Genomic DNA, 13,955 nt, shown 5'->3' with positions numbered 1-13,955 from the left:
TGTTTATTTCAAAGATCTAGCAAACAAATCTTTTACTAAATATGTCAGAATACTGAAAATTCATTCCTGGTATGAACTATAATTACTATTCAGAACTGAGTAAAGTTAGAATTGATTTAGAAACTTCTTTATGAAGTTTTTAAAACAGAAAATATATTCCCCTACATTACACATCATTTAATAGAATCAGCCACCCAATCAATTCCCTTCCCTCTTATTTACCTATACTTTGTGTAATCTACACGTTGTATCTGATCACTTCATTTTTCCCGTTTGTTCTTTTTTGTTAGGCAATCTACAGTAATAACTCATTTAATGTTCCCAACAAACGTATTATTGTCATTTCAGAGGAGCAAACTGAGGCAAGGAGAATTTAATATACATGTCCAATGTCAAGAGCTATTAAGTTGCAGAGCTAAACTGTAAATCAGCAGTCTGACTGCAGCTAAATACACTGCCCCCCAGGTACCGTAACGTATTAAGCCATTCCCAGTTGGTGTGCATTTATTCATTTTAGAGTTTTATTACTGATGTCACCACTGCTATTGCAAACAGTGCCTTCCGATAAACAGTTTTGCACCTATTCCCCAATTCTAGCAGCACTGCTGGGTCAGAGGGCATGTGTGTTTAAGTCCCAGTTCAGTGATAATCCCAGCCAGCCTGTATTCCTGATTGCCCAATTTAAGCCGTATTTGAAGCAGAAAACGAATACAGGGTAAGATGAAGTAGCAATAAAATATGAGTTTGCTGAACAACATGCAATGATAACTTAAAAACTATAAGGATGAGAAACAAAGACTTCAACAAGCACTACAGTCTTGGGACACCTACTATAAATATTAAAAACCCAATGTAACCTAATAGCTCCTGAGAGTATCCCTATATTTTAATACAGTAGAATCTGCCTCATAACTTAGTTATTATACTCACATATATCCTTTTTAAAAAAATACTCAAGTATTTAATACACTTAAGAAATTTTTCCATCAAAGTATCTAGCTCATACCATACTTAGAAAACACATTACAGGTGAATTAAAAATATGAATATTGATATTAGATAAATTAAAATATATAAATATGAAGTAATTATAAAAGTATTAAAAGGAAATATAGAAAATTTTCTGTAATATTTGTGAAGATTTTATTAACAGTGAAAACAGAGAACTACAAAATAAATGCCAGATTTGACTACATAAAAATGTAAGACTTTAGTATAGTAAAAAAGAGCACAGACAAACTTAAATACAGAATGCCAGTATAGGGAAAATATTTATCACATCAAAAGATTAATATCACTAAAACAAAAACATAGATAAAAGAAAATGGACAAAGTCTATAACTGAAAATTAAGAGAAGAAACAGGAATGGCTAATAAATATATGAAATATTATTCAACTATTGTTCACACTCAGTGTTTACCAGGAAAATAAAAAAGTAATTCTGAGATACCTGTCACACTGGCAAACATTTTTGTAAAGATTTACAACATTCAGTATTGGGCAGAATGTAGGAAAAGGGGCACTTTCATATACTGTTGATGGGAGTGCAAAACCGTCGCCTTCATAACTCTTTCTGGGAGTAAAGTCAACCCTTGAAGAACGTGCATCCACGTTTGAACTGCGTGCGTCCACTTACATGTGGATTTTTTTCAATCCTAAATACTACGGTACTACACGATCTGTGGTTGGTTGAGTCTGTGGATGTGGAACTTCGGGTATGGAGGGGTAACTACAGGCTATATGCAGATTTTCGATTTCAAAGAAGGTTGACCTCCCAACCCCACATTGTTCAAGGGTCAACTGTATGTCTGAATCTTGGAGAAACTTTCTGGAGTATATTTGACAGAAAAATTAGATACTAGTTAGCTAGAGAAACAGTTAAATGTAGTTCTTCTACATGGAAAAATTTGACACTATATACACAGAAGTAGGGAGACCTCTACTCTGACACACATAAAGATCACCAAAACATACTGTTCAATGAAAAAACTCATACTGCAGAACAATATATAATATATATGTCTCTCATTAATGTTATAAAAACAAAACTAGACATGCAAGTAGATATAAAACATAGAAAAGGTACTGGCAAGTTGTACTCCAACTGTTTACAATATAGTTATACACAGTGATTAAGAAATGGCTACTTCTTGATAGGGAGTACCAAGGGAATGAACTGAAGTCAAATTTTCAGCTTTGGTTTAGTACATTTTCTATACTATGGTACTTCTATATTTTATAATGAGGCTGTACTAATGTATAACTTTTGTAATTAAAAAATGATATAAAGTCCATTAGTATGTATCACTGAGTGAAAAAAAAACACAGATTATAAATGCATGTATAACACAGTCCCACTTTCATCATTAAAAACAAAAACATAATTCTGTAATATTTGAATTTTTACTATGAACATGCATCCCTTTTATAATTTTTTTTTTTGGCCACGTCACACAGCTTGCAAGATCTCAATTCTCCAACCAGGGATTGAACCCGAGCCACAGCAGTTAAAGCCCAGAATCCTAACCACTAGGCCACCAGGGAACTCCCATTGCTTTTATAATTAAAGAATAGTTTTTAAAAAAATTTTTTGATGTTTAAAATGGCAAATTCCAGTTAGGAAAAATGGCATCCTGCATGGTGATTTTCCTGACAGTGCCAAGCAAGTTAAGTACTGATGACTTTCTCTGTTACTTTAGGACCCAGACTTTTCCTTTGTCTAGCTGCTTTTAAGATTTCTTAGGAAAGTTTCTAATGAAGTAATTTTCTATTTCTATTTACATAATAAATCCTGAAATTGGTAGTCTGTAAGTCAGTACTATACAGTAAAGTTAATTCTTACTTGGAAAAGCTGTTTCCCCCAGACATGGGATCAGGCTACTTAAATGGTTCCCTCCTCACAGGTATTTGGAGATTAGATATTTACCTAGTTACAGCTATGAAGTGGCAAGGCACTCAAGAGTGTATCACTTGAGCACAGTCTGTAAGCAAGGTATTTAAAAACTCAGAATTTTACCATAATTCTGTATAAGAGTTTGACTAAAGTCTGAGAATCATTAATTCACTCATGATCCTTTACCTCTTGAAACATTACTTTTAAAAAAAGCTTTGTTGAGGTATAACTTACACACCAATATTTTATCAAATGTTCGTATTAGGATTCATAAAATATTTACTTTAAATGTTATAATTGGAGAGATGATGTTACATAATGGTTAGAAACATGAGTGCTAGAGCCAGAGTAACCTGGATTTGAATCCTAGCTGTGTCCCTAATTAGCTTTGTGACCTTGGGCAAATTACTTAACCCTTGTAATGTTCTTTCCTTGTAAGTAAAATGGGGATAATGCTACCAGAATCATAGGTGTTCTGTGAGGATAAAATGAAAGATAATGTATGTATAAATAATAATCATCATTTATTGACTATATACACACATACACATAATTGTTAACCATGCTCACACTGAGATGCTCACAATTCAAGAAGCACGTGCGCACTAAGGGAAACTGAGCCTGTTTCCTCCTCAGTAAAATGAAAATTACACCTACTCCTTACCACACCCTGCAGTACAGGAACATCTGTGAAGCACTGAGCACAGTATCTGACACCCCGAAGATGTCATAAACTGAGACATATGGACCTGTTGCTAGTTATTATGGGCACAACATGCAAGTGATCATATTTTTCAGTATTTGGTCCAATAATTGACTAACATGACTGATAAATCATAAAGTCATGCAAACTAGATATTTAATATTTGTTTTAAAAATTAATCACATGTTGGGGCTTCCCTGGTGGCGCAGTGGTTAAGAATCTGCCTGCCAATGCAGGGGACACGGGTTCGAGCCCTGGTCCAGGAAGATCCCACATGCTGCGGAGCAACTAAGCCCGTGGGCCACAACTACTTAGCCTGTGCTCTAGAGCCCGAGAGCCACAACTACTGAACCCGCGTGCCATAATTACTGAAGCCCATGCGCCTAGAGCCCGTGCCCTGCAACAAGAGAAGCCACCGCAATGAGAAGCCCACGCACAGCAACGAAGAGTAGCCCACACTTGCCACAACTAGAGAAAGCTTGCACGCAGCAACAAAGACCCAACGCAGCCAAAAATAAAATAAATAAATAAATTTAAAAAAAAATTAATCACGTTACTTTTCATGTGTGTATGGGACTTCTTCTCTACAGATAATCAGTCCTCTACATGTCACTCTATCTTTGTGTACTTTCTTAGGATTTCACATCAACTCCTCAAATATATTTTTTAATTAATTATTTAACTTTTTTTTTTGGCTGCATTGGGTCTTCACTGCTGTGTGCAGGCTTTCTCTAGTTGAAGTGAGTGGGAGCTACTCTTCGTTGACGTGAGTGGGATTCTCATTGCAGTGGCTTCTCTTGCTGCAGAGCATGGGCTCTAGGCACGTGGGCTTCAGCAGTTGTGGCACGCGGGTTCAGCAGTTGTGGCTTGCGGGCTCTAGAGCACAGGCTCAGTAGTTGTGGCTCACAGGCCTAGTTGCTCTGCGGCATGTGGGATCTTCCCAGACCAGGCCTCGAACCCGTGTCCCCTGCATTGGCAGGCAGATTCTCAACCACTGCGCCACCAGGGAAGCCCCCAAATGTTTTTTTTGTTTGTTTTTTTTTTTTTTTTTTTAAATTTATTTATTTATTTATTTTTGGCTGTGTTGGGTCTTCGTTTCTGTGTGAGGACTTTCTCCAGTTCCGGCGAGCGGGGGCCACTCTTCATCGCGGTGCACGGGCCTCTCACTATCACGGCCTCTCCCGTTGTGGAGCACAGGCTCCAGACGCGCAGGCTCAGTAGTTGTGGCTCACGGGCCTAGCCGCTCTGCGGCATGTGGGATCTTCCCAGACCAGGGCTCGAACCCATATCCTCTGCATTGGCAGGCGGATTCTCAACCACTGCGCCACCAGGGAAGCCCCCAAATGTTTTTAATTAAACTGCTTGAGTGTAGAAATGTTTTTAATTAAACTGCTTGGGTGTAGACAAATAAAACCTTTTTTTTTTTTTTTAATTCTTTCACTGAGAACACAGTCACTTCACAGACACAAGAGAGCACACATAGTGTATAATTCCATTCACATGAGGTTTAAAAACTGGTAACACTATTCTGTGCTGAGAGAGGCAAACAGTGGCTATTTGGGAAAAGGCACGCGAGAGGCCTTCTGGGGTGTTGGTATCACGCTATACGCTACATCAAGTTCTGGGTGGTTACAAGGTATATACATCTTCAAATATTCATCTGTAATTTAAAATCTGTTCATTTTACTGTATGTAACACCTCAATTTAAAACAAGAAAGAAAAGAAGCCCATAGTTACTTACTCTTAAAAGATTTGGAGCTTTCCCTTGTCTTAATTCATTATCTTTTGTCTTCAAATTGTATTTTCTTAAAGCAGTATACAAAAGCTCTCACTTGCAATTCTAAGAGCAATCCTGACTGATTTCAACCACTCCAAAATCATCCCATAAATATACTTTTCCATGTAGCTCTTTGTCTTAAGAATTAAATGAGTTTCCATTTAAACTAAAAAATAATTTAAAGCAGGGACTGTGTCTACTGTCAGATGCCTTCATCTATATAGTCAAGTCTAAATCAGATTTTTTACCTTATTCTAATGACAGACACATTCTTTCATTCTCTTTCACCTCCTACCTAATCTGTAGGCTTCTACCACTACTCTTTCCCCTCATTCCCTCCTCCTCATTTTACTGGAATTAAATTTGATGTTTTCTAAAATAATGATTTGTTCATTTTGTAACATATTCAGAAACCAATGACTCTACAATGCACTAGCCTATATTCCTCAGCCTGACATTAAATACCCTCCAGTGTGATCCAGAAGTTCCTTGGAGGTCTCTCTCCCATGAATTGGCTCAAATGGTTTATTTACACATCTTGTACTTTTCTTTTGCCAGGATGTTCTTTGTTAATATCATTCTTTCTACTAGGATTGCCTTTTCTTCCCATCAAAATGCTTAGCCACTGGAATCCTAGCTAATTCACAAACTTACCTCCCCAATCCCAAAACTGAATATACCTTATTTGGAATTGCTTTGTCTTCTGAATTCTTATAACATTATTTTCTGCAACATTCATTTAACATTGATGTATTACCTCCTTAAATATAGTACCTGTAATTGTGCTTTTCAATGAGCCTATAAACTACTTAAGAGTAAGGATTGTCTTATTTCTTGGTATCTCCCAAATGTAATCAGTACATGAGTAGTGACATAAAAGTTACAAGGTATGTGACCTTAGACATTCCTACTTATCTTCATCCTTATATGTGAGTAATAACATAATCCACCTCAATGGGTTGTAGTGAGAATTAAATGAGTTTCCATGAGTAAAATGTATGAAATAGGTCTGGGCATACATAACCTCTATGTTCACTGTGTACTTTCATTACCATCATCATCACCCCAGAATTTAAAAAACCAAGAATGAACTGAATAGTAAAATTAGTTTACTTATTTGCTGCTGGGATCTTTCCTAAGAAATGGATTTGTAAATGTGTGGCCAATGGAAACATGAGAAACTAATTTCCCGGGACTAAAGAACCATGTAATCTAATTAATTAGTCATCTAGCTTCTCAAAAGACACTGCCTATGTTCCTTTTGCATGGCATATGCTGAGCTGGGTCCTGGTAACAAAAAGGTAAGAAACAGTCTCTTCATGCAGGGGCTCACGATTATTAGGGGAGAACATGTAGTATAATACCAAACACAGAAAAGTCTGGTGACTTATGACAGAAGGATAACCTAATTCAGGTCGGGGAGGTAACAGAAGGAAATCTGAGAAAGCTTCTTAAAGGAGCAACACCTTAAAGGAAAAAGAGAGGCACTAAGAGACCAGCATATGCAAAGCACAGAGACAGCTTTAAGTAACCAGATAAAAACAATAATGTCTTAACTAAATACTGGTGGTTTTCACAAACTACCCAAAAAAATGGAACTAAATGCTAAAAAAAAAAAAAACTGTCCAATTTCCACAAAGCAAAGAACTGAGGCCAGTTAAGGTACTGTCTCCTTTTGACTCTTCCTGAGCAGAGAACCAGCTTTTCTTTTTATTGACGCAACTGCTAACACCTGACATGATGATCTGCACATAACAGACTCTGATGATTTCAAGTTTGAGGGAAAAGATGCTGAGGGACAGTGTTCTTTAACTTGACCACTCTCCTGACCTACACAGTCCATTTATCCGGATCTCAAAAACACAGAGGGAGACCTACTGTATAGCACAGGGAACTATACTCAATATTTTTTAATGACCTATAAGGGAAAAGAATCTGAAAAAGAATATACATATTCTTTTTCTGATTTACACACACACACATGTATGTGTGTATAAATGAATCACTGTGCTCTACACCTGAAACTAATACTATATTGTAAATCAACTATACTTCAATTAAACACATACACACACACAGAGGCATACAGTCCATGGTTCTCACACTGAGCCCATGCTTAGTCAAAGCCTCACCAGATCCAGGAGTGATAAGAGGCCCCTCTAATTCAAGTGCCTCATCTTCAGACTGGTCATCTAGCTTTTTCTTTTTTTTCTTTGTTGGATCTCTGGGTTTTTTCAATAGAGAAAGCTCTTCAGGGTGTCTGATATCTGTTAAAATAAAAAAACATTATTTTACTAGCATAACAGAAAATTTAAACACATTACACTTGGTAAATCTATTAATCCATTCAAGAGAAGAATTTGTAATTTCCTTCTGTGTATGTGTGTGTGTTTTGCCAGATACTAATGCCATGCAAAAGATTGGAGTATGACACTTTTAAAAACAATATACCAAAGCACTCTTAATTCATAACTATCCAATAAATGTAGTTACCTCAAAGTGGAAAGATAATAATCTACTAGGGTACAGAAAGAAAATATTAGAACTCTTATTTATATATTTTTAAATCCAAAACTGTAAGAAATTAAGGTTTATATTATATGGTAGCCCTCATTCATTCTGTATGCCATAAGTTAACACAAGATATGTGAAGTAAATGTAAAGAAAATATTTTCCCATCATTACCAAATCTCAAAATTTTAATCGACTCTAACTTTTCTACCTTGATATCGAATGGCTACAAGTTTTTGTGTTTATTCTATTCATTTTCATGTGCAGAACCTGATGAGAAGCAAAATGGTTACATGAAAGTAACAAAAAGAATTAAAAATGACCCAAATAAGTATAAATATTACATTACATATTATATATCATGTTTATAAATTGCAAGAATGGTTAAGAAGTCAGTTCCCCCCAAATTGAGCTAAAGATTCAATGGAATTCTCATCAAAATTCCAGCTTACTCTTTTGAACAAGTTGATTGTAGAATCGTTCTCATTTCCTTATAAATTTTATGAGTCAAAGCAATTTAAAATAAAGTTGGAAGATTTATACCACCTGATTTTAAGACATCATAAAACTACAGCAATTAAAACAGTACAATTACTGGCTAAATGATAAGACGTATAAATGAATGGAATAGAAGAGAGGACCCAGAAACAAACCCAGATACAGGCAGTCAATTATTTTGGACAAAGGCGTCATGGCAATTCAAGGGAAAAGGGAAATCTCTCAATAAACAGTGCTAAACAAGAGATTCATGTGTTTTTCTAAAAGAACATTAGCCCTCACCTAACACAATATGCAAAAATTAATTCTAAATGTATCATAGACCTAAAAGAAAATTTAAGTAGACAAAGATTTCTTAGATAGGACACCCATACCTCCCATAAAAAAACTGCCCTTTACTACAGGAAAACAACACCACCACCACCCTGCTCCTTAAAAGACTGTTAAGAAAACAAAAGGCAAGATGTATATTGGGACAAAATATTCACAAAATATATTATGCATATCTGACAAAGGAGTTGTATCCAAAATACATAAAGAACCCATACAACTGAATAATAAGCAGACCAGTGGGCTAAAGATCTGGACAAGCACTTCACCAAAGAATACATAAGAATAACCAAGAAGCATATGCAAAGATGCTCAACATTACTGGTCAGGGAAGTGCAAATTAAAACCACAACACACATATACACCCACCAGAGTGGCCAACATTAATAAAACTGATAATACCCAGTGTTGGTGAGGATGTGGAAGAACTGGAACTCTCATAACCAGCTGTTGGGAATGTGAAATGAGAATATTTGAAAACACTCTGGCAGTTCCTTATAAAGTTAAACATATACAACTCAGACACTTCCCTCCTAGTTATTTACTTAAGATAATGAAAAGCATATTTGTAATAGCTTTACTCACAAAAGCCAAAACTGGAAATAACCCAGCTGGATAAACAAAATGTGATCCTTTCATATCAGTGGAATACTACTCTTACAATGTAACACAACTCATCAGTAAAAAGAAACAAACTAGTAATACATGCAATAACCTGAATGTATCTCAAAATCATTATCTAAGTGGAAGAAGCCAATTAGAAAAGGGTATATACTGCATGATTCCATTCACAATATTCCAGAAAATGACAACAAATCTATAGTGACAGAGCAGAGCGATGACTGTTAGGCTAGAGTTTGAGAGCTAATGGAAATGTTCTATATCCTGACTGTGGGAGTTACAGACATGTAAACATCTGTCAAAACTCATCCAACTGTACACTTTAAATGGGTGCAGTTTATTGTACATCAATTATACCAAAATAAAGTTAATTAAAAAATAAAGAGTGTAAGGAGAGGGAGAGCAAAGACAAAACAATAAAAGAAAAAAGCAGCAAAAAAAAGAAGCACTAGGTCGTATCTCACAGTGTTTGGTGGCACTACCCCATATGTCACAGACAACAAAATCCAAGTCGCTGCATAACTTGTAATGATGCAGACTGCTAAGTCGCTGGATCAGAATTTGACAGGGGGTAGTCTGTACCTTCAGGAACCCACAGTATTCACTAGATTCAATCCAGCATTACAAATTCAGGAAGCTTTTTATCAGTAGGGGAACTCAAACTAGGATGGACCACACCTGCTGCAGAGCTGATGCGGCACAATTTGAGGCAGAAGCACATGGCCAAACTACCTGGATCTCAGCTCCACTATTTATTAGCTGTATGACTTGGGCAAGCTACTTATTAGCCTGCCAGCATCCAAGTTTCCTCAGCTGTAAAATGAGACTAATACTACGGCAGGAGGATTTTGTGAAAATTCAATGATTAATATGGGTAAAGTTCCTTGCACAGGGCCTGACAAGTACTTTGTAAGTATTAATGGTTTTTTCCTAATTTAAAAAAATATACAATTATGGTATAAATTTGGAAATTATGAAAAAGTATAAGACATTTAAAATCTGTTCTTGAAAAATGGAATATGACTATGTGAATCAGTGATCATTTTAATAGATGTATAAAATTGTATTAATATAACATAATTTAACCATTCTTCTAATACTGTGCCCATTATAAATAATGGTTCTACAAACATCTATCCATATACATATTTTTCCACATTTTATTTCTTTAGAAATTCATTGGAATAGAATTACTGGATCAAAGGTTATAATAATTTTAAGGCAAAAATGGAGGAAGATGGGCACCTGTGTTATTTTTTTTAAAGCTTTCTTTTTAAAACAGTATGTTTATCTCCTTGTTTTAATTTACATTTCTTTGATTAATACTGATGTTGTTACACTTCCTCATGGGTTTTTAGCCATTTATATTATTTCCTTCCTTTTACTCATTTTTCTATTAGATTTCTTCAAATCAAAGTTAAACTGCATATAAAGATTAACATGGTAGCAATCACTGCAAACCACACTGAACTTTCTTTTTAATTTTATTTTATATATGTCTTGTACCATGTTTAAAAAAAATTCAAATAAAGCTTTTAATAACTATATGGATTTTTTGTTTCTCTGTTGGTTATTTGATTTTTACTATTAGGAACACTCTGGTACACATTAGGTTTTTGTTTTGCTCTGTTTATTTTTTTTTATAAGTTGAGTCTTATTTTTTTAATATTAATTTATTTATTTAGGCTGCACCGGGTCTTAGTTGTGGCACACGGGATCTTCATTTCAGCATGAGGGATCTTTAGTTGCAGCATGCATGTGGGATCTAGTTCCCCGACCAGGGATCGAACCCGGGCCCCGTGCATTGGGATCACGAGTCTTACTCACTGGACCACCAGGCAAGTCCCTTGTTCTGTATTTTACATGCTATTTTGGGAGGAATATTATTCTGAAACATGAAAATGGAATCAGCAGTAAAATTGTCCTGAACAAATACTTTACCAGAGAGTAGGTGAACATAACTGCTCCTTACTTATTCATAAATTAATAACTTTGGGCTAAGTACATCTTAGGTACTAAACAGCAGAAATCACATTAAAAATAAATTCTTAAATTCTGTCACTTTCTTAAAAGCTTCCAGGCATGTCTTTTTCAAGTTAAAAATAGGACAGCATATTCTTTAGCTAAACTTACAAAATTATGGGACTTCCCTGGTGGTCCAGTGGGTAAGACTCCCCGCTCCCTAGGCAGGGGGCCCGGGGTTCGATCCCTGATCTGGGAACTAGATCCTGCATGCATGCCACAACTAAGAAGTCTGCATGTCACAACTAAAGATCCCTCATGCAGCAACTAAGACTCAGCGCTTCATGCATGCATGAATAAATAAATAAATAAAGTTACAAAATTAAAAATCAAAGATTGTCTTCAGTCTTGTATATTCAAGTTGAGATAGGCTGGGACCTGGGACCCTTTACCAGAGTGCTTGCACCTGGACAAATGTCTCCTCAAGCAACAGAATACACAGAAACTATAAGGGACTAAAAATAGCTGCATGTATGTGCAGTTAGGGCAATTATGAACAATAAGATACAAAAAGGCCACAAACCAACTGCCATTTTGGAGGTGCTGGGAAGCAAAACTAGGGTACTGAGCATGATCCCTACACACAGCACCAAGGGGTGGGCAGACCATCTAAGCCACCGCTCCAGCCCCGCCCACCAACCTGCCCCTACCGTCACCCCATTTAAGGATCCAGCCCGCCCTCCTCAGAGAGAGAGCAAGGGAAACTGTTGCTTGTTTTTGCTCTCCTGTGCTACAGCACAAGTCCCAGTAAAGCCTTGCTGAATTCCTTGTCTGGCCTTTTATTGATTTCTATTGATTAAAGAGTCCAAGGGCACAAGTCGGTAACAAAGTTAACCCATTTATCCTCAAAAGTAACTTTTGGGGTTTGAATCAGTAGTGCTAATTGCTATGATTATGTAGATTCAGAAACTCAGAAGATATTTCAAGTATGTCTTTTGAGCCATATTTATCTAATTAACAGAACTGAATCATCATTTCCTAGACTACTTTTAAAAGAAACAAGACTTAACATGCTAAGAGACCTAATGATTTACGGGTTGTACTTTCAGTTCTCAACATACCCTCAGCTTTGCTATCACTGCCATGTGGGGAGAAAATAAAGGCTTCAGAAAATTCCTAGCTTCTGAATAATCACTTGTCCCCTCTGCTTCAGTATTAAGTGTGGGCAGGGTGGTAATCTATCTCTCCACCCATTCATTTCCCCAAAGTAAATCATAAACTGGTACAGGGTGAAAAATCTAAAAAGTATGTAAGGACATAAAACTAATCACGCCTGAGAGATATGACACGCTTCTATCACAATTTACCATTAACAAGTTTAGCGGGAGAGGGGAAAGCAAGAATGTATAATTGGAAAAAGCCTCCTAAATGTTTCTGGTATGTCGTTTCTGCTTGAGAAACACTGCACTACATGATTCATCCTTTGAGATTTTTGTTCTTAGGTCATTTCCTGTCAGCTCACAAGCCAACTATTATTAGAAAAATCAGTATTGTTAACTAGCTTTTTGGTCAGTCATAGGCAGATGAAGCAGCTCCTAACTTGTATGTGCCCATGAGAATTTCCTGTGATGTAAAAATAATTATATTAAAAATATATGCTTAGGCCACACCCCCAGATAATACTCTTAGTGACTCAGGGGTTCCAACAGCTTGTTTTATGAAAGTTCTAGTGATGGATGTTAACTAAACTTACTGTGGTGATCATGTCACAATATATATAAATACTGAATCATTATTTTGTACACCTGAAACTAATATAATGTTATATGTCAATCACATCTCTATTTTAAAGAAAGCTCTATCGGTAATTTTGATTCCAACTTTTCCTTGAGAACTAGTAGCTTAGGGAAAGGGGAGGAGGGAGAAGAACGACATCTTATTTCTCTAATGACAGGTAGTTCTATATTGGAGCAAGGTAGCCGTTGGCTACACATGAAGTATGTGAATAAGTGGTTTTCATTTCATTACAACAATAACAGAAAAAGTGAGGTAAATCCATATAAAATACTACTTCATTGATACAGGAATTTAGGACTTCTTATTTACTGTGTCTTATATCAAGAAGAAATTAAACTAGTGAATTTAGGAATCTGAATCACATGTATAAGACTGGATTTGGTGAAGAGCATAAGTAATTAAACAAGGTTTATACTAAAATAAAATACACCTAGAGGACTATGAGTTATAAAAACTTTAAAATAGGCACACCAAAATACAATGCTATCTTTCCTTTATGCTAAATTATAGTTCAATAATAAAGATATACTAGCATTATGAGTCACTACACAAAGCAATAATCCAGGATCTATTTATAACAAAAGGATAAACTACATAGCAATAAAATTTAACGTTCAAAATCAATATAATGTTATCAAGTAGAATACAAATCTAGTGGAAGACAGACTACATAAATTATCTAAATAATTATGTAATTATATATAGTACATATATATATCTCCAAAACTATGGAGCTGAGGAAGTGGGAAACTAAGGAGCAGAGAAGGGTTCTCAGGTAAAATAATAATCATTTTAGTTTAAAAATAAAATTTTCTGGAGTGTTTCCAGTTAAACATGTATGTTGAGTTTGTGCATTTACTT

General features: G+C 35.8%; 1 protein-coding gene across 4 annotated transcripts in view; it reads right to left on the bottom strand.

Annotated features, from left to right (window-relative positions):
- FERMT2 (FERM domain containing kindlin 2) overlaps positions 1-13,955 on the bottom strand; it is a 73,442-nt gene that overhangs the window by 22,944 nt on the left and 36,543 nt on the right. For all 4 annotated transcript variants that reach the window (XM_082450407.1, XM_082450408.1, XM_082450405.1 and 1 more), the window contains exon 4: positions 7,508-7,642. In XM_082450407.1, coding sequence (XP_082306533.1) covers positions 7,508-7,642 — 135 coding nt within the window. The remainder of the gene's footprint in view (positions 1-7,507; positions 7,643-13,955) is intronic.

This window comes from Balaenoptera physalus (genome assembly GCF_965194825.1).
Source record: "Balaenoptera physalus genome assembly, chromosome: 2".
NCBI lineage: Eukaryota > Metazoa > Chordata > Mammalia > Artiodactyla > Balaenopteridae > Balaenoptera > Balaenoptera physalus.
Note: the sequence above shows the minus strand (reverse complement) of the source record. Positions and strands in the feature narration are given on the sequence as shown.